Below are 22,563 nucleotides of genomic sequence, written 5' to 3'. Positions count from 1 at the left end.
ACTACTTCCACTTTGCAGAAAAGAGTCTCAAGGCAGCTTCACCGTGTTGCTTGTGCCCGCTGTCTGCTCGAGCCAGCAGAGAGGAGCCCCAGAGGGCTGGCAGGAGGCGGAGGCCCAGCCCCTCCCTGGACTCAGTCTACACCCCAGTGCAGAGGCCCCAGCAGGCTGCCAGAGCACCCCCCCACCCTCCACGACTCGCCCCGGGCACAGCGACGCAGGAGACGGACAGCAGCAGGGCTGGGTGCCCAGACTCTATTTGTCCAAGATATAAATTACGGTCACCTTCAGGGGGTAGGTTACACACGACGAAGGGGTGCAGAGCTCACACAGACTCAGACTCGCTTACACGCAGGGTGCTCGTCCACCCGAACCACAGTGACAGACAGTTCCCGTCAACCGGTGCAGCTGCGAAGCAGAAGCTGATTCCACCCCCAGGAGCGCAGGCCCGAGGGACGCACACTGGGCACTGGAGGCCTGCGGCCCTGGTGGTGCCCGTGTCTGGGTAGCTTTGGCACGAGCTTGGCGGGCATAGGACTGGGCAGGGCCGTGTCTGAGATCGAGGCCAGTCTCAGGGTGAGGCCACCACCCAGGGTGTGGGCCTGGCAGAGCCAGCGCCAAGGCAGAGGGGCCTCCGGACCCCCCTTCCCAGCCTCGGGGTCCCCAGGCAGCTGGGCCAGGCTTCTCCAGGGCCTAGACGGGGCTCTGGGCTGGCTGGACTCCGGGGCTCTGAGTGACCCCCCGGCGGCCCATCTGCGTCCCCCGTCTCCACGCAGAGAAGCACAGAGACGAGTCTGCTCGGTGGACACGGAACCCGCGTGCTGACTGCTGGCACGTGGGGGGCGAAGCGCTTTCCCCAGCCGATTAAACCTCTCCCGCTGCACGCTTGCCTCACTTCCTCGGGGGTCCCGGCCGGGCCAGCTCCTGTTGCCTCCCAGGCACCACACACCTCCCGGGGGGCCAGGCCCACCCAGCTTCCTCGGGGCCTGCCTCTCCCAGCCCAGTCACGCCAGGGTCCCCACAGAGCTCCAGAATGGGCCAGCCAGGCACTGCGTGGCCTGGGAAGCCAGTGGCTGGGGTGTCCTGGGACTGTGCTGGGTACCCCCAAGGCGCAGAGAGCCAGCTGCCCTGCAGGAGTGTCTCAGGGCACTGCTGAGGTCTGGTGCTGCCCAGCTCAGGGGCCCAGAGGTGGCAGAGGGGCTCCAGAGGGGTGCATGTCCTCCAGGACAGCGACCTGGGCCCTAGGGAGCCCCTCACCACCCACCCAGCAGTCTCCGCGTAGCACGGGGAAGAGACAGGGAGGCCAGAGCCCACGGCTGTGGGCACATCTGTCCGCCGCTGACCGCTGCTCCAGGACACACCACTACTTGGGGTCCCCCTCGGGGGCTGGCGCCCCATCTGCTCGTGCGTCCCTGGGCGGCCCTGCCTTCCTGGGCTTCTGCTTCGCCTTCCTGAGCATGTGGACCTGTCCCAGGGCACGCAGGGGCGGTCACAACTCAGGCCACCTGGCCACAGGGCCCAGAGCTGCCACCCCTGTCTCAGCCAGTTTCACGGAAGGGGACGGAGTGGTGGCTAAGGGCTGGCCGCCTTATCCGGCCCTGTGACCTCTCAGGGTCAGAGAAGAGCCAGCCATGGCTGGACTGCCCACCAGCCACAAGCCCGCTTCCCAACCCACTCTGATGTACCTTAGGGCCCGCAGCCGAGATGATCAGGTGCCCGGGAGCCTGGACCCAGGGTTCACCGTCCACCTGCACGGGCGTGGCCTTGAGGAGGGTAACGCGGAAGTAGGAGCCCTGGGCAATGCGGATGCCCGAGCGCAGCCCGCTCTGGACCTGGCCCTGGGGAAGGGGGCCAGGCTCAGCAGGCGCGGGCGGCACCGAGGGTCTGCTCTCCACCCCCACGCTCCCCGCGCGCACACCCCGGGCCCCGGTCTCCCAGCACCCACACTCCCCGTGCACACACCCCGGGCCCCTGTCGGGCCCCTGTGTCCCAGTCCCATCTCCCCATGTGCACACCCCGGGCCCCGGTCTCCCAGCACCCACACTCCCCGTGCGCACACCCCGGGCCCCTGTCGGGCCCCTGTGTCCCAGTCCCATCTCCCCATGTGCACACCCCGGGCCCCGGTCTCCACCCCCCATGCTCCCCGTGTGCACACCCCGGGCCGTCTCCCAGTCCCACGCTCACCATGTGCACAACGCCCGTCACCCCCACCACCTCCAGCAGCCCGTCATCCATGCGTGGCTTCTCGAACCTCGAGTCGCTGTCAGAGCCCCACAGGTCGGCCCCTGAGCCCCAGCTGCATGAGAGGGAGGGGCATGGAGGTCAGAGGGAGGCTGGACAGGAGGGCGGGGTCCAGAGCCCAGGAGCCCTGTGTGTGGGGGGCATGCAGGCCAGAAGGAGGCTGGGCAGGAGGGCGGGGGCGGCGTGGGCACCTGGGGATGTTGATGAAGATGAGCCCCTCGATGCTGGGCAGCTCCACCTCCTGCTGCTCCACCTGCAGCCGCAGGGCCCTGTGCAGGCTGCGCGCGTGGCTGATCTTCTGCAGGCCGACCCGCACGTACACGCCCTTGTTGTGCAGCCTGGCAGGGGATTCGGCGTCACGAGGGGTCCCCGCCCCTGGTCACGGCTGGTGAGCCCCCAGGAAGTTCCGGGCAGCACCGCGCCGCCCTTGCGCCCTGACCTGCTCGTGAACTTGCCAGGCTCCTCCTCCCGCGCCTGGTGGAAGTCCAGGCTCAGCTCTGCGTCGATGCCAATCCCACAGTAGTTACTCATCTGCACGATCTGAGGGCAGGACGTGACTCCCTTGGACCCTGTCGACCCCAGGGGCTCCCTGCTTCCTGCGAGCCCAGCACCCGTGGCCCTGCTCTCAGCTGCCCATCCGCCTGGGAACAGCACTCAGAGCAACGCTGGGGAGTGGCCTGGATGAGGACAGACTGCCACCCACAGGGCACCACACCCTCGCCCGGGCACGCTGGCACCTTGGGGGGCTCTGCATCTGCCTCACTGTCCTCCCCGCCAGCAGGCTCGTGAGCGTCCAGCAGGATGGTCCAGCGGTCCACAAGCACGGCGTCCGCCTCGTCCACTGACAGCAGCACGGAGAACAGGTCCTCCCCGCTGTAGCCCGCGCCCCAGCGCAGAACCCGGCCCAGGTCGTTCCCTGGGAGCCACAAGACAGGCTGCCTCCACACCGGCCCCGCCGCGCCGCCCCCACCCCACCCCACCCCCTACCCCCCACCCCCTACCCCCCACCCCCCTGGCATGCCGGCGACCCCACCTGTGCCCAGGGGCAGGATGGCTACAGCAGGCTCCGGGCAGGCCAGGCGGTGCCGCACGTCCTCCAAGGCGGCGAGCACCCAGCCCACGGTGCCGTCCCCGCCGCACACCAGCACCCGGAAGCAGGGCACCCGGGAGAACACGTGGAGCCTGGCAGCAGGGAGACACGGCGTGTCCGCCACCGCCAGAGACCAGCGGGACGCAGCCGCCCCCGGGGCAGGAGAGCGGCGGCGAGGGTCCCGCCCCGCCCCTCCAGGCGCGCTCACCCGGGCAGCGGCCCCCCATTGGTCAGCTCGAAGACCTGGTGGGGGTTGAGCAGCTTCCGGAAACTGCAGAGCAGGTCACGGCCCTTGAGTCCTCCACTCCTGGGGTTCACAAACACGAGCAGGGGGCGGCAGTCTGGGGCCAGCTTCGTGTGCTGACGGATGCGGGCTGGGTCAGGGGCTGCGGGACGGCCCCCGGGGGAAGCCGGGCCTCCCCCGACCCGCAGCCCACCCCCCACGCCGGTCTGGGACTGGCCTTCCTTGGGAGGGAGGCCATGTGGCCACCCCCAGCAGTAGAGAGAGCACCCACAGACCACTGGCCAACGGGCATGGACGGTGCCTGGAGCCTGAACATGGTGCCCCCTGCCATGACGTGTCTTCAGGCCCCACCCCCGCCTGGCCCACGGGCCCAGGAGTCCAGGCGGGAAGGCCACCGGGACCTGCCCGGCAGCCAGGAGGGGCACATGGGCACACAGGGCCGCCCCACACCTCATCCCAGCGAAGGGTAAAGGCCCTCCCCACACACAGCAGAAACGGCACTTAAGAGAGCAGGGGTCCCCAGCTGGTGTGGGAGGGGGGCCGGGGTCTCCGCACGGTGAGGGTGGGGGGCTGGGGTCCCCGCCGCGGGGGCCGCTGGGTAACAAGGGACAGACGGGCACAGACACTGTGGGCAGTGGTGGCACACAACTCCGCCATGGCTCGAGGCTGTGGGCGCGCAGAGGGTGTGTGTGCGCCCCCGGGGCAGGGCGGCCTGCAGGCAGCACTCACCCCATTCGCCAGGGCAGGCAGCTGCCGGGGAGCGGGCCGGCAGGGCTCACCTGTCTCTGGCCACAGGGCAGGTGGAGGATCCCCGGGAGGGCCCGCCATCGCCGCGCCCTTGTCTGGACGGTTGGCCAGGGCAGCAGAGACTGCAAGGTGTGGCCCCCAGCCATAGCCCAAACTCTTTCTGCTATAATTCTGCCTGACTTGAGCTAGGTTGGGGGCCACAGACACCCTTGGTGATGGGAGGCGCCCTTGGCAGCCAACAGGGCTGAGGACCAGAGGTGAACCAGGGCACAGAGCAGAGGACAGGGTCTGCTGGGACTTCGGGACAGCCTCGGGCGTCAGGGAGGATCACCTACTGAGGAAGGCCCACGGTGCAAGCAGGGTCCGGGGGCCTCCCAGGCAGGGCGAGTGGGGCCAGGGCCCACGACCGCACCACGGCTGCCAGCGCAGTCACACACGTGACAGCTTGAGGACATGCGCCCTGCAGGGCCGGCCAGCCGGGGCCAGGTCAGACCTCAGCCCCTCCCGAGGAGTGAGCTGGCCTTGCTGCAGACGTTTGGACTTTGCTCCAACGGCCCAAGATAAAGACAAACCGCATGGGAGCCACACCCCCAGACCCGCCTTGGCGCCACTCACCAGCACCTCTGGGAGCACCAGGGCAGTCAGTGGCCGGCCGCGCACAGCTGTGTCCCTGACCAGCATGTACAGCCGCTCGGCCTCCGCGAAGCAGGCCACGTCCAGCACCACAGCACCTGTGGCAGGTGGGCGGTGAGCTCGGGTGCCTGTCTGAAGGTCCTGGCCCCCACAGCGTCTTGGGCCAGGGCCCCAGCTGCGGGGGAATGACCCCAGTTCTGGCCACGCCCACTTTGGACCAGCCTGTCCCAAGGCATGCGTGACTCCTTCCCCTGGGGGAGGCCTTCAAGGACGGCTAGGCTCAGAGATGGGAGATGCTGGGTGGACGGAGCAAGGCTACCGGAGGTGGGGTGGGGCAGACACACCCCAGGGCCCACAAGAGCCACAGAGGGTGTTGGGAGCTGCTGTCAGCCCCCGGGGGGGGACACGCACCCCACAACACTGTCCTCCTGCTGGGGAGATCTAAAGTTTCCCAGGATAAACGCTGGAACCCGCGAGCAGGACAGGCTGTGGCGAGAATGTTCTCTGCACCTCAGTCACATTTTAGCAAAAGCATCACAGCTGGGAGCCGGGAAACAAACACCAAGGTTTCCCCTACCTCTGGGCCCCCAACGAGGTGAAGCCAGAGGGCGGGGCTGCCCCGCCTGCTCTGAGGGTGACCTTTGACCAGACCTAGCCTCGGTCTGTAGCGGCTCACCTTGGGCGGAATACACGTGGCTCACCGTCACCAAGGCAGCTGCAAAGATGGGGGCACTGTGATTGGACGCCGGGGACTGGCCCCCAGGGCCTGTGGCCACCCAGCCTCCCAGACCAGAGAAGCTCACACCCCCCATAAGGGAAGCTCACTCGTCCAGAAGTGCCCCCTACTTCAGGCACACGGCAGCCCCAGGGCCCAGATCAGGAGGCTCAGAAACCCTCCAGAGGAATAACAGGCCCTGGGCCTCAGATGTGAGGACAGAGATCCTCTTGTCAGGAACCAGTCTGGCACGTGACTGAGGCACAGAGGAGCAGGAGGGCCCCGCCTTGGTGCCGCAGCCCCCGGCCCCCCCTCAGGACTCCTGGCCTCTCCCCGACCCTGGCCAGGTGCCCCGCCAGCCCAGTGCACGGCAGTCCAGGCAGGCGCACCTTTGCTGGCGACGGCCTCATCCAGCAGACTGCGGTACTCCCGGGGGGACAGGCCTGGGGGCAGACCGCCCACAAACAGAGAGACGCGCGGGGCCAGCACGCTGTTCTCAGCCACGTAGAACCGCGTCTGGCTCATCTGCCGCAGGGACGTCTGCAGGGAGGGGACGCTGAGCGGAGCACCAGGGACACCCCCCCGCTCTGCCAACAGGGGCCAAAGGGGAGACATCCCAGGCCAAGAGCCCCCAGAACAGGGGAGGACAGGAGAGGAGGGACACACGGGGACCTCGGGAGGGGAGGCACTTCGGGCCAGGACGGCCAGCTGCCGGCCAGCGCGGACTTGGTGTCCTCAGGGCAGACTCCCTGTCTACAAGGGGCAGGCGCTGCCCCAAAGCCAGCGGCTCCCCAGGGGACAGTGGCCACACCCACTGACCTGCCGGATCTCACGAAGCCGGTCCAGCATGGGCTCCTCGTCCGCCAGCACCGTACGCTGGACTGCGGGTTGAGACGCCACCGTTAGCCCCAGACGCCCCGGTGTCCTGGAGCCCCTGGGCAGACGCGGTCAGGGCGTGGGCCAGGCTGCCCCCTCACCTTGTCTGCTGCCCATGTGCACCTCTACCAGCTGGAAGCCCTCGACCCCCTCGGCCTGTGGGGGTACAGTTCAGGGTATCAGACCTAGACGGGACCCTGCCACCCCACGAGTTGGGCGGGGCGGGCACACGGGCGGGGCGGGCACGCACCTGGCATCCGAGCAGCGGGAGGACCTCCAGCACCACGCTGCGGGCAGTGCTCTGTGGGGTCACACGGATGGACACGTAGGCCACACCCACCCTGCAGGGGACACGCTCAGGAGCTGGGTAGGCAAAGCCCGCGCTCCTTCCCTCCACCCTCCACGGCCCTGCTGGGACCTGGTCTCACTTGAGCCAGGCCGGGTAGATCTTCAGGATCTCCTGGGTGCGGGGCAGAGCGCGGAGTACCCAGGCCTCGGGAGCCGCTCTGCAGCCCTCCTCCTCAGCGGGCCCCGCGCTCCAGACCTTTCCCGCAGCCTCGGTGTCGCCAGACTGCGCAGGTGTGGGGACCGCCTGCAGCTGGAAGCCCTGAGGATCCTCGGGGATGTAGTAAGCCCGCAGAGCCGCCTCCTGCGAGAGGGGAGCAAAGGTGGGGCCTGCCGGGGCCAGGCCTGTGGGTGCCTTCGGTCCCCCATGGCCGGGCCCCCTCTTACCAGCACCTCCTGGCTCCGGGCCAGGCGCGGGACCGTGACTACACGAAAGTGGTTTCGCTGCATCGCGTCGCTGCCGTCAAAGATCTTCAGAGTCTGCTTGCCTGGGCCGCAGGAGAGCGCGTGCAAGTCCGTGGAGTGAGGGCCGATTCGGGGGAGCGGGACCCGGGGTGTGGGAGCGGGGACAGCCAGGGGCCACTTACCGGACTCAGGCGCCCCCACCTCTCGGCCCGGGCCGGCGGAGACGGTGCCCTCGGCGCTGTCCTCCCCATCCCCTGCGGGAAGGTCACGGCCGGCCTCAGTCAGGGCCCGGCCCCGCGCCGGCCACCCCTCCCCGCCGCCCCGCTCACCGGGCTCCGGCGCCGCGCTCTCGGGAATCCGGAAGCAGTGCGTCTTGCTGAAGTTTCGGGACAGGAGGCGCACGCACGCGGGGGGCAGGACGAGGGTGCGCAGGCGCCCGAAAGTGCACTCGGGGGCGAGCGCCGCGGAGCAGACCGAGTGGGCCTGCAGGGGAGCGGGTGCGGCTAGAGCGCGGGGCTCCGGCGCAGAAGGCCAGGCGGACCCACCCCGAGTGCCCCCAGCCAGAGACCTGAGTCTCCCCTGCACCCTCAAAGGCCGGAGGGCAGCGCGATCCAGACGAGCTGTGCCGAAGACCCAGGACCCGGTCCTGCGGCATAGCCCAGACCCCCGCGCGCCAGCCCCGCCCCGCAGAGGCCCCGCCCCGCGCGCCCACCTGGACGCCGCACCACTCGCAGCGCACGCCGGCCGGCACGTCCGAGGAGCCGCAAGTCTTCCGACAGAGCTCGCAACGCGCGCCGGACGGCAAGATCCCCTCCCGCCAGTGGTGGAGGTGCGCGTCCTACGGAGAGCGCCGTCAGCGGCTCGTCCGGCCGCGCTCCCCGGCCTCCCCCAGGCCCCGCGCACTCACGTGGTCGCGGTGCCCGTCCTGGTGGCACTGGCGGCAGTCGCTGCAGGCGAAGGGCACACAGTCGGGGTGAACGTGCAGCTCACACACTGGGGGGCGGGCAGGGTTAGGGGGCCTCTGGTCGCTGCCCACCGACCCTGCCCGCCCCCGGCTCGGGCCTGGGTCTGCCCCTCCCCGGACCTCACTTTCCTGAACGTTTGGGGGCCCGTGGTGAGAGACAGGAGCACCCTCGACCCCGCGGCAGGATGGGAACCGGCTTCTCTGCGTCTCTCCCGCCTAGCCCACCTCTGCACGTAGGGGGCGGCCCTGCGATGGCCCGCACCCACCTCCCCGCCCCCCCACCCCAGACCTGCGGCCCGACCGCATCGGGGGCGGGGCCGCCCGGGCCGCAGAGACCAGGCCCCTGGAGCGGGGCCACCCGGGAGGCTGGCGGTACCTTCGCAGCGGAGGCCCGGCGCCTCCAGGCCCTTCCGGCACACGGAGCAGAACCTGCGCTTCCAGAGCCCCCGGGGGCCGAAGCAGTGAGCCACGGGGACCTGGGAGGGACAGAGCGCGGCCTCAGCCTGGGTCCTCAGGCCCCCCTTCCTCTCTGCCTAGGGAGCTGCCATCACCAGCCCTGGCCCCTCAGTCCTCCCAAGCCCTGCTGACCGGGTCCTGTGTGTGCCTCGGGGCCCCTCCATGCTCCCAGGGGATCCTGCTGGGGACCACCCGGCATGCCGACTCCGCCGTTCCTTGTGCGGGACTGACTGGGGGCAGCCCCAGGGCGTGACCTCAGACAGCCCCTTCTGCAGCTCAGGCCCAGCTGCACAGGTCCTGGCGACCCCCAGGCCTGTTCCCCTTGCTGATACATTTGGGGCCAGCTGGATCGAGCACAGATGCAGGGAAGCACAGCCACAGGCTGCTGGGTGCCAAGGACCCCAGAGAAGACAGGGTCAGAGCCCTGGGGAAGGGAGGCCCCCTGCTGCCCTGGGAGGGGCTCTGGGGCAGGGATGCAGTGCGAGGGGGCCACTCCCAGCCCAGCCCCCACCACAGGAGCCGGGCCCCCAGACCCTCTGCGCCCTCCCCCCAAAGGCGCAGGTGCAGCTGCCGAGCCCCATACGCACGCGGACCAGGCTGGGAGCCACGCTCGTGCAGGGGGTCTTCACGTGTTTCAGGCACTTCTCATGGGACATGAAGTTGCAAACTGTGGGAACGAGAGCCCTGTGAGTTGGCCCCTGTCCTCCCCAGGAATCAAGAGACCCCAGGGCTTGGCATGCGGGAGGCTGCGCCAGGGCAGACAGCTTATCACAGTGGGCCCACCCTCACACTCTCCCAGACCTTCCTGAGCCTAACCCTGGCCATCGGGGTAGGGAGAGAGCATGGAGACAGCCTGGTCCTCGGCCCCACCCCCAAGAGCTGAGTGAGGAGCAGCTTGGTGGCTCTGGCCATCCGGGATGACCATGCACTCTGGTGTCCTGAGTGGGCCCTGTCCACCCCCCCCCCTCACACACACACACACAGGCCCAACTCCTTCCAGTCTCTACTGGCAGTGGGCAGACAGGCGGGGACTTGGCCAGTTCCTGCATCTCTGCCTGCCCCTAGACCAGCTTCCCCAGGGACACTCTTCCCTCGCTCCCCACAACTGCATGCACCCCTAATTACCCCTCCCACACACAAGGTGCCTGTCCAGACCAGAGCCAGTCTGACAGACAAGTATGCCCTGCCCCTGAGGGTAGCTGGCCCTGCCTGGAGAGGCAGCTGGCCCTGCCTGGAGAGGCAGATGGCCCAGAGCTCACAGTGGGCCCACCCGCACACTCTCCCAGACCTTCCTGACCCACTGGGAGGCAGCAAGGGGGCACCCTCCATCCTGGGGGGGGCACCCTCCATCCTGGGGAGGGCGCCCTCCATCCCGGGGAGGCCTGCAGCAGGGTGAGGCGCCCGCCTGGCACAGCCTCGGAAGGCGGCCGCTCTGGACAGGTGGTGCTCAGCTTCCTCCTCTGGCCCACAGAGAGCCCCTGCTCCTCACACATCCTGGGTGCCCCCTGGCAGGGGAAGGCGCTCTTCCTCCCACACCCTTGCCAGGCCTCTCTGCGTGCCGAGGTCACCAGCTCACCCTCCGGAGCTGGGGAGAGTGTCCGCACATCACCCCCATTTCCCTTCCGTAAGCTCCTTCGCCCCTCAGACCCAGCGCCCACCAGCAGGAGGTCCTACCTGTGTGGGGGACCGGCTACTTCCCTGGCAGCTCCTCCCCCCAGACCCAGCCCAGCCACCTCAGCACACCAGGCCCCAGGCTCCTGGGTCCCCAGAGCCCCGGGCCTGTCTCCCTGGGCAGGGCAGGGGCGCCCCGCCCCGTCCCACTCCCCGCTGAGACGCGTGGAGACGCCCAGGAGCCAGAGGACGGAGGGCCTCCCCGCCCGACCAGGCTCACTTGGCGGCTGGGCTGGGGCCCTGTCGGGGCACGTCACACTTGGGGTGGCAGGCCTGGCCCAGCTCCCTGGGAGTCTGAGCCCGGACAGCCCTGTGGGCAGCAGCACACGCCCAAGAGAGGGCAGACCAGCAGCAGCCCCGGGAGCTAGTGGCCCAGGCCGGTCCCGCCTGGCCACGCACGCTGCTGGCCCTTGCACCTGCCCAGGGTTGGCTGGCCTCGTCCCCAGCCACTGCACCGGGCGGCTGTCGCGCTCTTCCCTCAGCGGGTTCCAACCCAGGTGAGGACGCCCAGGGAGCAGTTCTTTCCCTCATCGTCCTGGGGAGGGGCCGCGGCCGCTTGACGCCCCCAGACCCCGCGAGGAGCTCGTCTTCATAGCCTCCGCCGGGAGGTCTGGGCCTGGCAAGCTCCTGCCCCGAGGGCAAGGGGCTCTGTCCCGGGGAGGCCCCTGCTGGAAGTGCAGAGAGCCGGGGCTGGGGTCCGCGGTGGGGTCTCGGGCGCTCACCGTCACACAGGATGCCGGCCAGCCCCCAGATGAAATCGGAGCAGAGGTGGCAGAAGGTGGGCTTGGTAAGCGTCACCTTCCTGAAGCTGTGACTCGGCGCGGCGGGCACTGGGGGCCTGGCGCTCGACCGCTCCGGCCCCGACCCGGGCCCGGACCCTGGCCCCGATCGCGAGCGGCTTCCGGCGCCCAGCTCAGGGCTGGAGGTCGGGCTGCCAGGGCGCGGGGAGCCGCCGCCAAGCCATCCTCGGGCCCCGGGCTCGGCCGCCGCCGCCATCCCCAGCCAGGGCGGCCCGAGCCCCGGCGGCGGACGACTGCGGGCTGCGCGCTGTGGGCAACCGGGGCTGCCGTCCCCGCGGTCCCCGCGGTCCCCGCGGTCAGCGCCGGGCTTCCGACTGCGCCCGTGCTCACTGCGCAGGCGCGCGCCTGTGGGGCGGGGCCGGCCCGGGAAGGGGCCTGGCGGGGTGGGGCCTGAGGCGTGGGCGGGGCCTGAAAGGGGCCGGCCTTGGGAAGGGGCCGGACGGGGTGGGGCCTGCGGGTGGGCGGGGCGTAGGTGGGGCCGACCTGCGGAGCCAGGGAGCTGGCCCACGTCCTGGGTCCAGCCGGCGGGTGGATGGGTCTGGTGGTCCGACGGAGCAAGCACAAGACCTCCACACACCGATGCAAAGTGTCTGCACCTGCGGCGCTCAGGTGCGCGCCTGTGCAGACGGACGCCTCCCACCCGGCCCTGGGATCCTGCCCGTTGTTCCGTGCGACCCGGCAAGCGTGTGGCACAGCCCCAAGTACTCAGAGTAGGGCCTAGAGGGGACCCCGTGTGGAGTCAGAGGGGCCGGGAAGGTGTTGGTGTCTCGGGGTGGGGGGTGTTCCCAGGGTGAGGTCCTGGGCCCCAGTCTGGGGGCGCATGGCGGAAGATATGGCCGTGGGTCTGGGCGGGCCGGCCTCCCGCGTGCTCCCACCACCTGTGCGTGGGCGGCTGTCTGCAGGGTCTTCGCAGACGCGGACGCCGGCCCCCGTCCTTATCGCCACAGGTCTCCCAGCCAGCGCCGGCCGGGGCCTTCAACCCACTGGGACTCTGCTGCCCCGCCCGTTCGCGTGTTCTTGCAGGAGGAGCCCCCTCCTCATCTTCCCCTTGCGGAGCCCAAGGGTTTTGCCTCTTTCCGTCCGGGCGACCCAACAGGTGACCCTATCCCAGGCCTCCTGGAGACCAGCCCCCCACCGCACTCCCAGTTAGGGCAGTGAATCCCAGCCCTCACCCTGCCCCCAGCGTTGTCTCTGGGATGTGTTTTGGTGGTGTCCACAGAGGCCGCCTGCGCTCCAGAGTTCCTGCCCCTGTGGGCCTGACTGGGGATTGTCATCCAAGTTGCCAAGATGGGCGTCCTGGGCCAAGGGGCTTCCCTGGGACCCGCCTGGCTGCCCTCCCTCAAGCCAGACCCCTGCCTGGCAGGGTGAGCAAGGGTTGTAGGGCCCCCAGAGGAGGAGGAAAACGGGCACGGAGGCAGCCAGGGGAGGAATGTCCCAGGAGAGGGTGTAGTAGGGAGGAAATGCCTGGAAGACTGCTGGGCCAGCTGGGAGGGGCTACAGGGGCAGGAGAGGCGGGAGGAGTGGGGCAGGAGAGGCGGGGGTGGGGCAGGAGAGGGGACTGGCCCAAAGAGGAGCAAAGCCCTGGGTTGCTGGGGCACTCCTGTCCTGCTAGGGCACTGGGCGCTAGGCTGGCACCCCTGCCCCCCTGGGGCTGTGTTCTGGGGCAGACAGACAACAACTGGAAAATAGGCTGGGAAATGCCACTTAGTGGTGCCTGGCCATGGATGGAAGGAGCCAGGACTGAGCTACCTGGACAGACACCCAAAGAGGGCAAACAGGGCAAAGCCCTGGGCGGCGACGCTGCAAAGGCAAGGGCGTCCCTCCCCAGGGCTCTGCAGACGGCCCCTGCGTCCTGAAGCATGCAGTTCGTGCAGGACTCCCCCCTCCCCAAAACCTGAAGCCTTGCCTGCCCCCTCCTCCTGTCCTCAGCACCCCTCAACCTATGAGAAGCAGGTTTCCACTGAAGCCCATGCCCCATAATCCAAACCAGCTGACTCCCAAGGACACAGAATTTCAGGAGGTAGCTTTTCTATTTGTGAGAAAGTGGAGAAAGCAGGGAAAACATCTTGAAAAATTCACATCCAACCATTTTCGCAGATTTTAACTGCTTTCTGATCCAGCATATTAAATAAAATGGCAAACACACTTCTGTCACACTGTCCCACAACCTTCTTAGAATACCTTCCAAAATAATCAGCAGCTTCTAGTTGAAGTTCCCCCAGGAGAAGGGAATGGCAACCCACTCCAGTATTCTTGCCTGGAGAATCCCATGAGCAGAGCAGCCTGGAGGGCTACACTCCACGGGGCCGCAAAGAGTCAGACACAACTGAACAAGAGATGCTTCCCTACTTAGACAAAACTTAAATCTAAACCTTTCCTTGGTACGTTTAAAATTCTGGACAGGCAGCTTCAGCAACAGACACTTACGTGTCTTGGTTCTGGAGGCTAAAACTCGGAGATCAGGGAACTGGCGTGGTGGGTTCACGTGAGTGGGTGTCTGGCCTGCAGACACCATCTTCTGACTGACTTGGGATGCAGAGGGGACACTAATCCTGTCGTGGTTCAGTCAGTCGCTCAGTCGTGTCCGACTCTTTACGACCCCATGAACTGCAGCATGCCAGGCTTCCCTGTCCATTACCAGCTCCTGGAGCTTGCTCAAACTCATGGCCATCGAGTCGGTGAAGCGACCCAACCATCTCATCCTCTGTTGTCCCCTTCTCCTGCCTTCAATCTTTCCCAGCACCAGGGTCTTTTCAAATGAGTCAGTTCTTCTCATCAGGTGGCCAAAGTATTGGAGTTTCAGCTTTAGCATCAGTCCTTCTGAAGAACCTAAGCCACTCCATTTTGTTAAAAAAGACTCCATTTTAGAGTTCTGAGGAAAGAGTCTTTGGAAATCCCCTGACCTCACCCCACCACCTGCAAGCCAATCAGATCCCAGATCAGGATCTCTTGACTTTACATTCAGGACTTATGACCTGCCCGGGAAATTCAAATTAAGCCCAGGAAATGGGAATCAATCAGAACCTGTGGCCAGCCCGGGAAATGAAAACCAATCAGAACGCAACACCTGACCCTTCCACAGAAGGTAACCAATTAGACGTCTCCCAGCCCGGCAACTCCCGTTTTTCGAATTTTTCGCGCGAGAATACCCTATATAAGCAATGTAACCCAGAGTTCGGGGCTCCTCTCCTTAGCCGCTGCGTCAGTAACGGTGGGAGCCCCAGCTCGAGCTTGGTAATAAAAACTCTCCTGCTTTTGCATCGGATACCAGCTCCCTGGTGGTCATTGGGAGATTTTGCAACTTGGGCATAACACTTCCAATGAATATGCAGAACTGATTTCCTTTGGGATGGACTGGTTGGATCTCCTTGCTGTCTGAGGGACTCTGAAGAGTCTTCTCCAACACCACAGTTCAAAAGCATCCATTCTTCAGCACTCAGCTTTCTTTATAGTCCAACTCTCACATCCATACATGACTACTGGAAAAACTATAGCTTTGGCTAGATGGACCTTTGTCAGCAAAGAAATGTCTCTGCTTTTCAATATGCTGTCTAGGTTGGTCATAGTTTTTCTTCCAAGGAGTAACTGTCTTTTAATTTCATGGCTGCAGTCACCATCTACAGTGATTTTGGAGCCCCCCCCCCCTCCAGAAAATAAAGTCTGCCACTGTTTCCATTGTTTCCCGATCTATTTGCCAAGAAGTGATGGGACCAGATGCCATGATCTTAGTTTTCTGAATGTTGAGTTTTAAGCCAACTTTTTCACTCTCCTCTTTCACTTTCATCAAGAGGCTCTTCACTTTCTGCCATAAGGGTGGTGTCATCTGCATATCTGAGATTATTGATAATTCTCCTAACAATCTTGATTCTAGTTTGTGCTTCATCCAGGCTGGCATTTCCCATGATGTACTCTGCATTTAAGTTAAATAAGCTGGGTGACAATATACAACCTTGACGTACTCCTTTCCCGATTTGGAACCAGTCTGTTGTTTCCATGTCCAGTTCTAACTGTTGCTTCTTGACCTACATACAGATTTCTTAGGAGACAAGTCTGGTATTCCCTTCTCTTAAAGAATTTTCCACAGTTTGTTGGGATCCACACAGTCAAAGGCTTTGGCATAGTCAATAAAGCAGACCCTTGCATTTTCGATGATCCAAGGGATGTTGGCAATTTGAACTCTGGTTCCTCTGCCTTTTCTAAATCCAGCTTGAACAACTGGAAGTTCACGGTTCATGTACTGTTGAAACCTGGCTTGGAGAATTTTGAGCATTACTTTACTAGCGTGTGAGATGAGTGCAATTGTGTGGTAGTTTGAGCATTCTTTGGCATTGCCTTTCTTTGGGACTGGAATGAAAACTGACCTTTTCCAGTCCTGTGGCCACTGCTGAGTTTTCCAAATTTGCTGGCACTTTGAGTGCAGCACTTTGACAGCATCATCTTTCAGAATTTGAAATAGCTCAACTGGAATTCCATCCCCTCTGCTAGCTTTGTTCTTAGTGATGCTTCCTAAGGCCCACTTGACTCTGCATTCCAAGATGTCTGGCTCTAGGTGAGTGATCACACCATTGTGGTTATCCGGGTCGTGAAGATCTTTTTTGTACAGTTCTCTGTATATTCTTGCCACCTCTGCTTAACATCTTCTGCTTCTGTTAGGTCCATACCATTTCTGTCCTTTATTAAGCCCATCTTTTTATGAAATGTTCCCTTGGTATCTCTAACTTTCCTGAAGAGATCTCTAGTCTTTCCCATTCTATTGTTTCCCTCTCTTTCTGTGCAATGATCACTGAGGAAGGCTTTCTTATCTCTCTTCGCTATTCTTTGGAACTCTGCATTCAGATGGGTATATCTTTCCTTTTCTCCTTTGCCTTTCGTGTCTTTTCTTTTCTCAGCTATTTGTAAGGCCTCCTCGGACAACTTGTCGTGGGGCCCAACCCTAATGACCTCCAACCTGACTATCCCGAGGAGCCCAGCCCCAAATACCATTCCATGGAGGCCAGAGCTTAATCAGTGGGAAACTCAGCTTGTGGCGCTTTGTGTGGGAACCTAGGCAATCCGTCTCTGGCTGCACGGGGTCTTCATTGCTCTGTACAGGCCTCCTCGAGTCGCGGCGTCCAGGCTCCTCATTGCGGTGGCTTCTCTCGCCACGGAGCGCCGGCTCCAGGTGCGCGGGCCGCAGCAGTCCCCGCACACCGGCTTAGTCGCCCCAGAGCATGTGGTTCCTGGACCAGGGATGGAAGCCATGTCCCCTGCATTGGCAGGCCGGTTCCCATCCACTGCTCTGCCAGGAGGCCCTGTCCCAACGCCTTGCCTCGAGCCGCCCTGCAGGTCCGTCTGTTGCTGCTCACGCCTGGGTGCGTGTGGGGGCATGCTCTGGCGGCTCTGTGCTTCCACTCAATCCCAAGCCGCAAGCCTGAGTGTTGGCCCCAGACTTTGGCTGTTATGGAAAATACTTCTGGAAACATTCTCATCCGCGTGTTTGGATACACACATACCCACGTGTCTGCTGAAGTAGAACATGCTATGTTCGCTTCTAGAAGATAATCCCAAACAGCTTTCCAAAAATTCACACAAAAATAAAGGTTCGCCCCTACCAGCACTGCAGGAGCCTTGCCAAGCCCGGAGGGCGACAGCCTTCCTGGCAAGGGCGCAGAGTGTCCATGAGGCTCTGTGGGATGGCACGGGAGGCCTGCACCTCGCAGGGCCTCTGTGCCGTCTGCAGCACTTCCTACGAGGCATGGGTAGATGTCTTGGTCACTTTCTATGAAGCGTCCTTTTCATATTGATTTGCAGGGGTTCTTTGTATATTCTGGAGATGGCTTGTCTGCTGGTTACAGTCAGTTCTCCATATTCTCAAAGTCGTGCTCCATGTGGTCTCCAGGAACTCCAACTCACCTTTCCTGGGTCTTAGCGTTTTCCCCGACGCGAGCGCACTGTCCCTGGCTCGGCCGCACTGACCCCGCGGGCAGCACCACCGCGCGGCCTGGACAGAGCCGGCCCGGCACAGGGGCTCCCCCGTGGGGCCCATCCGGCCTCCTGCGCGCAGGTCACTGGGTGCGACGAGCTCTCGTCCGGGGTCACGAAAGCCGCAAAGTCACCCCCAGAAGCACCAGAGCGGAGACGCGCCCCGTGTGGGTGGGAAGACGGCTCTTCCGGGAGCGGGGAGGCACCGCTTCCGCGGCTCCGGGCACCTCCATCCGTGGTGCCCTCTCGGGCCCCCCAGTGCCGACGGCGCGGACAAGCAGGGCCTCGCGAGCAGGTGGGCTCGCAGAGACAGGACCCGGGAATATTGGGAGGGGCCACGTCTGCACCCTCCCCTCACCTGGCTGGTGGGGAGCGGCCTGCTGTGTTTCCCTCTCGGCCAATCATCAGCCTTTGCCTTCTGGGGAGGGCCTCTGTGTCCTGCTTGAGCACTGCCCACACCGAGGCTGCAAAGTGCCCAAGACCAGGAAGAGGGCAGTGCGGTGCGAGGGGCGTGCACACCGCCACCTGACCGACACGTGACCGGGTCAGCGTGGGGCTGGGCCTGCCAAGGTTCGGGGTAGCCTAAAGTCGATGGGACCCTAACTCAAAACAAGCGAAATCATTTTGATAAATGATTTGATAAATGATTTGATAAAAGAAACATACTTATTCAGAATGAGAGGGAAAAAAATCACAAGAAATCAAACATGGAAAAATCAACAAATGGCAGAAAACATCGCCAAATCTAGAGAAAGACAACTTTCACTCATAACTGCCTGCTGCCCCACTGCAATTCTTTCATCTGCAGCTTAAAAGTGCTTTGGGCCGCACTGGCAGTTTATGGGACCTTAGTGGTCCAACCAGGGATTGAGCCCAGGCCCTGGGCAGTGAGCGCTCTGGATCCTGACCACTGGACCACCAGGGAATTCCCTCGGCTGCATCTTCTTATTGCCTCTCTTTATAACAGTATCATACTCCAGGGAGAAAGAGAGAGAGAATTGAGTCCCTCTGGCATAGCTGCTCCAAAACGGCGATGGTGGCTTCGGGTGTGTCTGCATGTTGGTTCTGGCTGTGCTGGGGTTTGCGCCATGCCCTGGCTTTGCTGGCTTTGAGGAGCGGGGGACACTCTCCGGCCGCAGCTCGTGGCTTCTCACGGCGGGGGATCAGTTGTTGTGGAGTAGGGCTCTAGCAGCTCTGGAGCTCTGGGTCAGGAGTCGCCCACAGGCTTCCCCCGCTCCGAGGCACACGCATCTTCCAGACCAGGGCTCGAACCTGGATCCCTGCGTTGGCAGGTGGATCCTTATCCTGGAGTCCTCTGGCTGCTATTTCACAAGAGTCTCTACTTGACGAGTCATTACTGGTTGTATCACATGAACGTTTAAGACTGCTGAAACGCCTGGGGAGAACTTTGTCAACTCCTCTCATCCGTCAGCTGGGAAGCCTCAGGGCTGTGCCCTTTCCTTGGGCTGGGACTAAACTAAATGCCCCCGCCGATCTGACGGAGCGCCTTCCGTTATGTCCTTGTCGCTGCCAGTCAGGGACCTCGGCATCTTGTGGAGGTCAGTGTTTCCTGTTAAGTCAGCTGATGTTTAATCCTCTCCCAAAGCTGGTGTGATTCACGCCTTCCTGTTGGGCAGCTGCGATGGGAGTTCCTGGAAGCTGTTTTCTACTCCAGGATGTCTGGCTGTGACTTCCCAAGCAAGTGGCTTCCCCACTGACCCCCAACTGATGTCCCCACAACCAACTTCCCCTGGGCCAGACCCCCAGAGTGCCCCCCAGGACCACTCCAGCCAGAGGGAAGTGCGACGGGGCACCCGAGCGAGTGTGGGAACCCCCGCGGTCACGTTGTCTTCATTTAGCCAGTTTTTTAAATTTTTCTTTTAAATTGAAGGAGGAATTGCTTTACAGAGTTTTGTTGTTTTCTGTCGAACCTCAGCATAAATCAGCCACAGGTATACATAGATCCCCTCTCTCTTGAACCGCCCTCCCATTTCCCTCTCCCCACCCCTCTGGGTTGATACAGAGCCCCTGTTTGAGTTTCCTGAGCCATATAGCAAATTCCCGTTGGCTATCGACTTTACACATGGCATCCAGTGAGCCTTGCAAAGCCTCGTGGGCATGTGGCCGAGGCCCTGTGCGAACCCAGGCTGCCGCGTGGGCCTTCCCTGGGTGCCTCTGTCCCTCCTTGCCCAGTGCCATGCAGCCCCACCGCTCTGGTGTCACGGTCCAGTCCCAGCCAGCAGGAGCCCCTGTATGTGTTCAGGCTGTGGGCAGGTCCACGTTCCCGCCCAGTGACTGAGCCCTGTTCTCAGCATTCTGGAGCCCGAGGCCCCCTCCTCCATCATCAGAGCCTCAGCACGACATCTCTGTTCAAAAATTTGTGCCCAGGATTTGTTTTAATCACATGTGGTAAAGTGAGGGAGACACTGCCTCAGGACGAAGAATTTATCATTCACATTGCTTGAGAGAAGGGGCGGCACGTCCAGAGTAGAGGTTTGGGGCAGGAGGCAGAAGCGAAGAAAGCGTGGCCCAGAGCCTTCACGGGGGGGTGGCAGGAAGGAGTGGTGAGCAGCACAGGACCGCGGAGGAAACCCAGGACCGGGAAGCTTGAATGATTCCGGCAGGCCTGAGCGCCGGGGCAGCCCTTGGTTATCCAGTGCCAGCCTGGGGGTGACTGGGGGTCATAATGAGGCACCGCATGAGTGCAGGTGAAGGGCCGACTGGGGTGAGGGCTCTGGACCTGTCTGAGAAGAGGGTGCAGTCCTGGGTAGGGGCAGCCTCTCCAGGATCAAGGCCCCAGAGGCCGGAGCGCCAAGAACACAGGGAAAGTGAGACTGAAAGTCACTCAGTCGTGGCCGACTCTGCGACCCCTGGGGGTTCTCCAGGCCAGAATCCTGCAGTGGGGGTCAGTCGTGGCCGACTCTGCGACCCCTGGGGGTTCTCCGGGCCAGAATCCTGGAGTGGGCAGCCGTTCCCTTCTCCAGGAAGGAACACAGGAAATGAGCAAAAATCGTCAATACAGTCAGAGATGGATGGGGGCAGGTAAAAGCAAACCGTTCTTAGCTGCTTAGAGATAGAGGCCAGGGCTCATTTAAGAGAGAAAACAGACTTTAAGAGAAAGCAGAAGGGGAAAGACTGCTGGTGCTGCTGGCAGGGCCCCTGGCCCTCTTACCAGCCAGAGACAGGGACGAGAATCCCAACAGGAGAATGGACGAATAAATAAATGAAGAAGGAGAAAAGACTGAAAGGAAAAAAGCCAACTTAAGGGCATCAAGGGGAGAGTGAAGCCTGATTCAGTCTGTTCTTTTCCCAGGAAAATTTCAGGTGGGCGCAAACCACACCATGCCGCAGCGGTCCCACTGCTGGGCCCCTACACCCGAAATTCTACAGCGTCAGCACCGAGGCCTCAGCAGCCAGCAACCAGGACAGTTTCCTCTCCTGCTGCTGGCTCCACCCCCAGGGACAGCCCCGCTGCTCCAGGCTGCCCAGGGCAGGCCTGGCCCTGAGCCCATGACCAGAGCAGCACCCTCCTCCAAGCACAGGTGAGGCCTCACCATGGCAACGCCCTCCTCCAAGGAGAGACACGGACACACAGATCCGACGTCTTCCGATCTCTGTTGGGTCTGGGGGCGATGCATTTCCCCCCAGACCTCCTGGCCACCTGGAGGACGACCGGAGTCTCAGTGTGGGCGTCCCTGGACTTTCGAAGGGTGCTTCCAGCCACACCCCGCCTCCCGCCCTGTGACCGGGCTCCCTGCAGCCCCGCTGCCCTTGGCCCTCAGCCCTGGTGACGGAAAGAACCCGAGCTCAGCCTACCAGCAGCGGGCCCCCCCGAGTGGCCCATTCCCATGTGATCACGTTGTCCAAGCTTTGCCTAAAATTCCCGCTTAGTAGTGAAGGACTTTGGGAATCTCTGGTCTCACATGAATACACTGAAATCCCGCATGTCTCCAGGCACACGAAGGCCACGCACGGGGTCAGGGAGAGCTGGTTCTTTCGGGCTGACACACACACAAGGGTCAGTCTCACAGCCTGGCTCTGAGGGTGCCCAGAGGGCTGAACTGAGACGCAGACGGGCCTCCTCGGGCAGCCTTCTCCAAACTCCAGTCCAGCAAGTGGGCCTCCAGGAGGGTCCCTGTCTCGTTCCAGGCCTGAATCTCCCTTCATTCAAGCACCGTGGCCAACTCACCCCCCATGCCAGCTTCTAAAGCTTTCCACTGCCCCTTCCTCTGTTAAAGGGGACGCATCCTGCCGCTGGGCACTCGAGACGCCCTGCACGTGGGGTCCTTTAATAATGCTCCTCTGCTCTCGGCCTCCCCGTGTGGGCCTGCCTCTTTTCTCTGGGGTCTGTGTCCTCTGGTCTAACCATACCTGATTAAAAGAAGTCCCGAGGACAGAGTTTAGGGCAGTCTTCAGGAGGCTTTCTCTTCTGAAGTCCCCATGGGGCCTCTGTCGTGTCAAATCTCCCCCGTTTCCCCCCGACAAGGACATTAGGGCCCAGTCAGATAATCCAGGATCATCTCCTCACTGTAAGGCCCTTACTTAACTCAGTCGCAGCTGCAAAGTCCCTTCAGGGCCGCAGCTCCACTCGGGACGGGGCGGCCAGCCGCCCGTGCACTGCTGTGCCCCTCGCAACTCCTGGCAACTGTGGTCAGGGGCTTCCGTCTCGGGATCTGTCTCGAGCCTCACGTGCGCGCTGGTGTGTGGGGGTCTCCATCGGGTTTGCAGACAGCAGACCTTCCGGCTGCGCGTCCGTCCTTCCCGTGAGGATCCCTACCTCCCGCAAGGACACCAGTTGCCATCAAGGAGGGTCGGTGGTGGTGAACGTCCTCGGAGCTGGACCCTCGGAAGCGTCTCTTCTGGCCTCATCTCAAAGCACATTTTTTGCTGGGTTTAGACGACCTGGCTGACAGCAATCGACTTTGCTTTCCTTTCCCTTCCGCCGGCTCTGTAGCTTCTGCTGGAAGCTCGGTGCTCTTCCTGCTGCCTGGCTCTCTGAGGCGAGGGGTCCTTCCCCCCCCAGCTGCGTTGGAGGCCCCCCTCTGGCTCTGCCGTCTGCACTTCACCTGGACGCTCCTGGGTTCTGCTGCCTTCGTCCTTCTCCGGCTGCGCAGCTCGGCTCCATGCCGTGGCCGGAGGGCGTCAGTCACTCCTGGAACGCGATCAGCTCCTCTCCGTCTTCACCGCAGGGGACTGCGGACGAGGGTGGACTCCGGGTGGGCTCTGCTGTCAAGGGAGGTCAGTGCGGGGGCTGGAGGCCCCTCCCTGGCCCCGAGATGTCTGGTGGAGGAAGTGCAGTGGCACAGAAGCGCGTAGTGTGCGTGTGCAATTCACAGCTGAAACACACCGCTGACCCCACCTCCCCCAACCCATGGGCCAGGCTGCCCATCTGGCCACAGAGGTGTCCGGTGCACTTCT

General features: G+C 63.3%; 1 protein-coding gene across 1 annotated transcript; it reads right to left on the bottom strand.

Moving 5' to 3' along the window:
- Positions 1–255: 255 nt before the first annotated feature.
- Positions 256–11,380, bottom strand: DGKQ (diacylglycerol kinase theta). Its single transcript, XM_068975466.1, has 23 exons — positions 11,107–11,380; positions 9,301–9,380; positions 8,634–8,733; positions 8,201–8,286; positions 8,006–8,131; positions 7,601–7,776; positions 7,476–7,531; positions 7,276–7,376; positions 6,972–7,192; positions 6,794–6,884; positions 6,645–6,699; positions 6,487–6,548; positions 6,057–6,207; positions 5,629–5,667; positions 4,935–5,050; positions 3,537–3,688; positions 3,272–3,420; positions 2,976–3,154; positions 2,678–2,778; positions 2,430–2,576; positions 2,182–2,293; positions 1,683–1,835; positions 256–1,462 (listed from the first exon to the last, which is right to left on the bottom strand). Exons 1-23 carry the CDS (start codon positions 11,378–11,380, stop codon positions 1,361–1,363), a joined length of 2,829 nt encoding a protein of 942 aa, XP_068831567.1. The 3' UTR covers positions 256–1,360.
- Between the last annotated feature and the right edge of the window lie 11,183 nt (positions 11,381–22,563).

The sequence above is a fragment of the Capricornis sumatraensis genome, chromosome 7, assembly GCF_032405125.1.
Source record: "Capricornis sumatraensis isolate serow.1 chromosome 7, serow.2, whole genome shotgun sequence".
NCBI classification, from domain to species: Eukaryota; Metazoa; Chordata; class Mammalia; order Artiodactyla; family Bovidae; genus Capricornis; species Capricornis sumatraensis.
The sequence above is the reverse complement of the archived record's forward strand: the minus strand, read 5'-3'. Positions and strand labels throughout refer to the sequence as shown.

What these genes read in the sequence shown, in the direction of transcription:
- DGKQ (XM_068975466.1), bottom strand. Translation starts at nt 11,380, where the DNA reads ATGGCGGCGGCGGCCGAGCCCGGGGCCCGAGGATGGCTTGGCGGCGGC. An exon ending in CCCGGAGCCAGGAGGTGCTG is followed by an intron (nt 7,193 to 7,275) that starts GTAAGAGGGGGC and finishes CCCCTCTCGCAG; the next exon opens with GAGGCGGCTCTGCGGGCTTA. An exon ending in TGAGGCCGTCGCCAGCAAAG is followed by an intron (nt 5,668 to 6,056) that starts GTGCGCCTGCCT and finishes CCATCTTTGCAG; the next exon opens with CTGCCTTGGTGACGGTGAGC.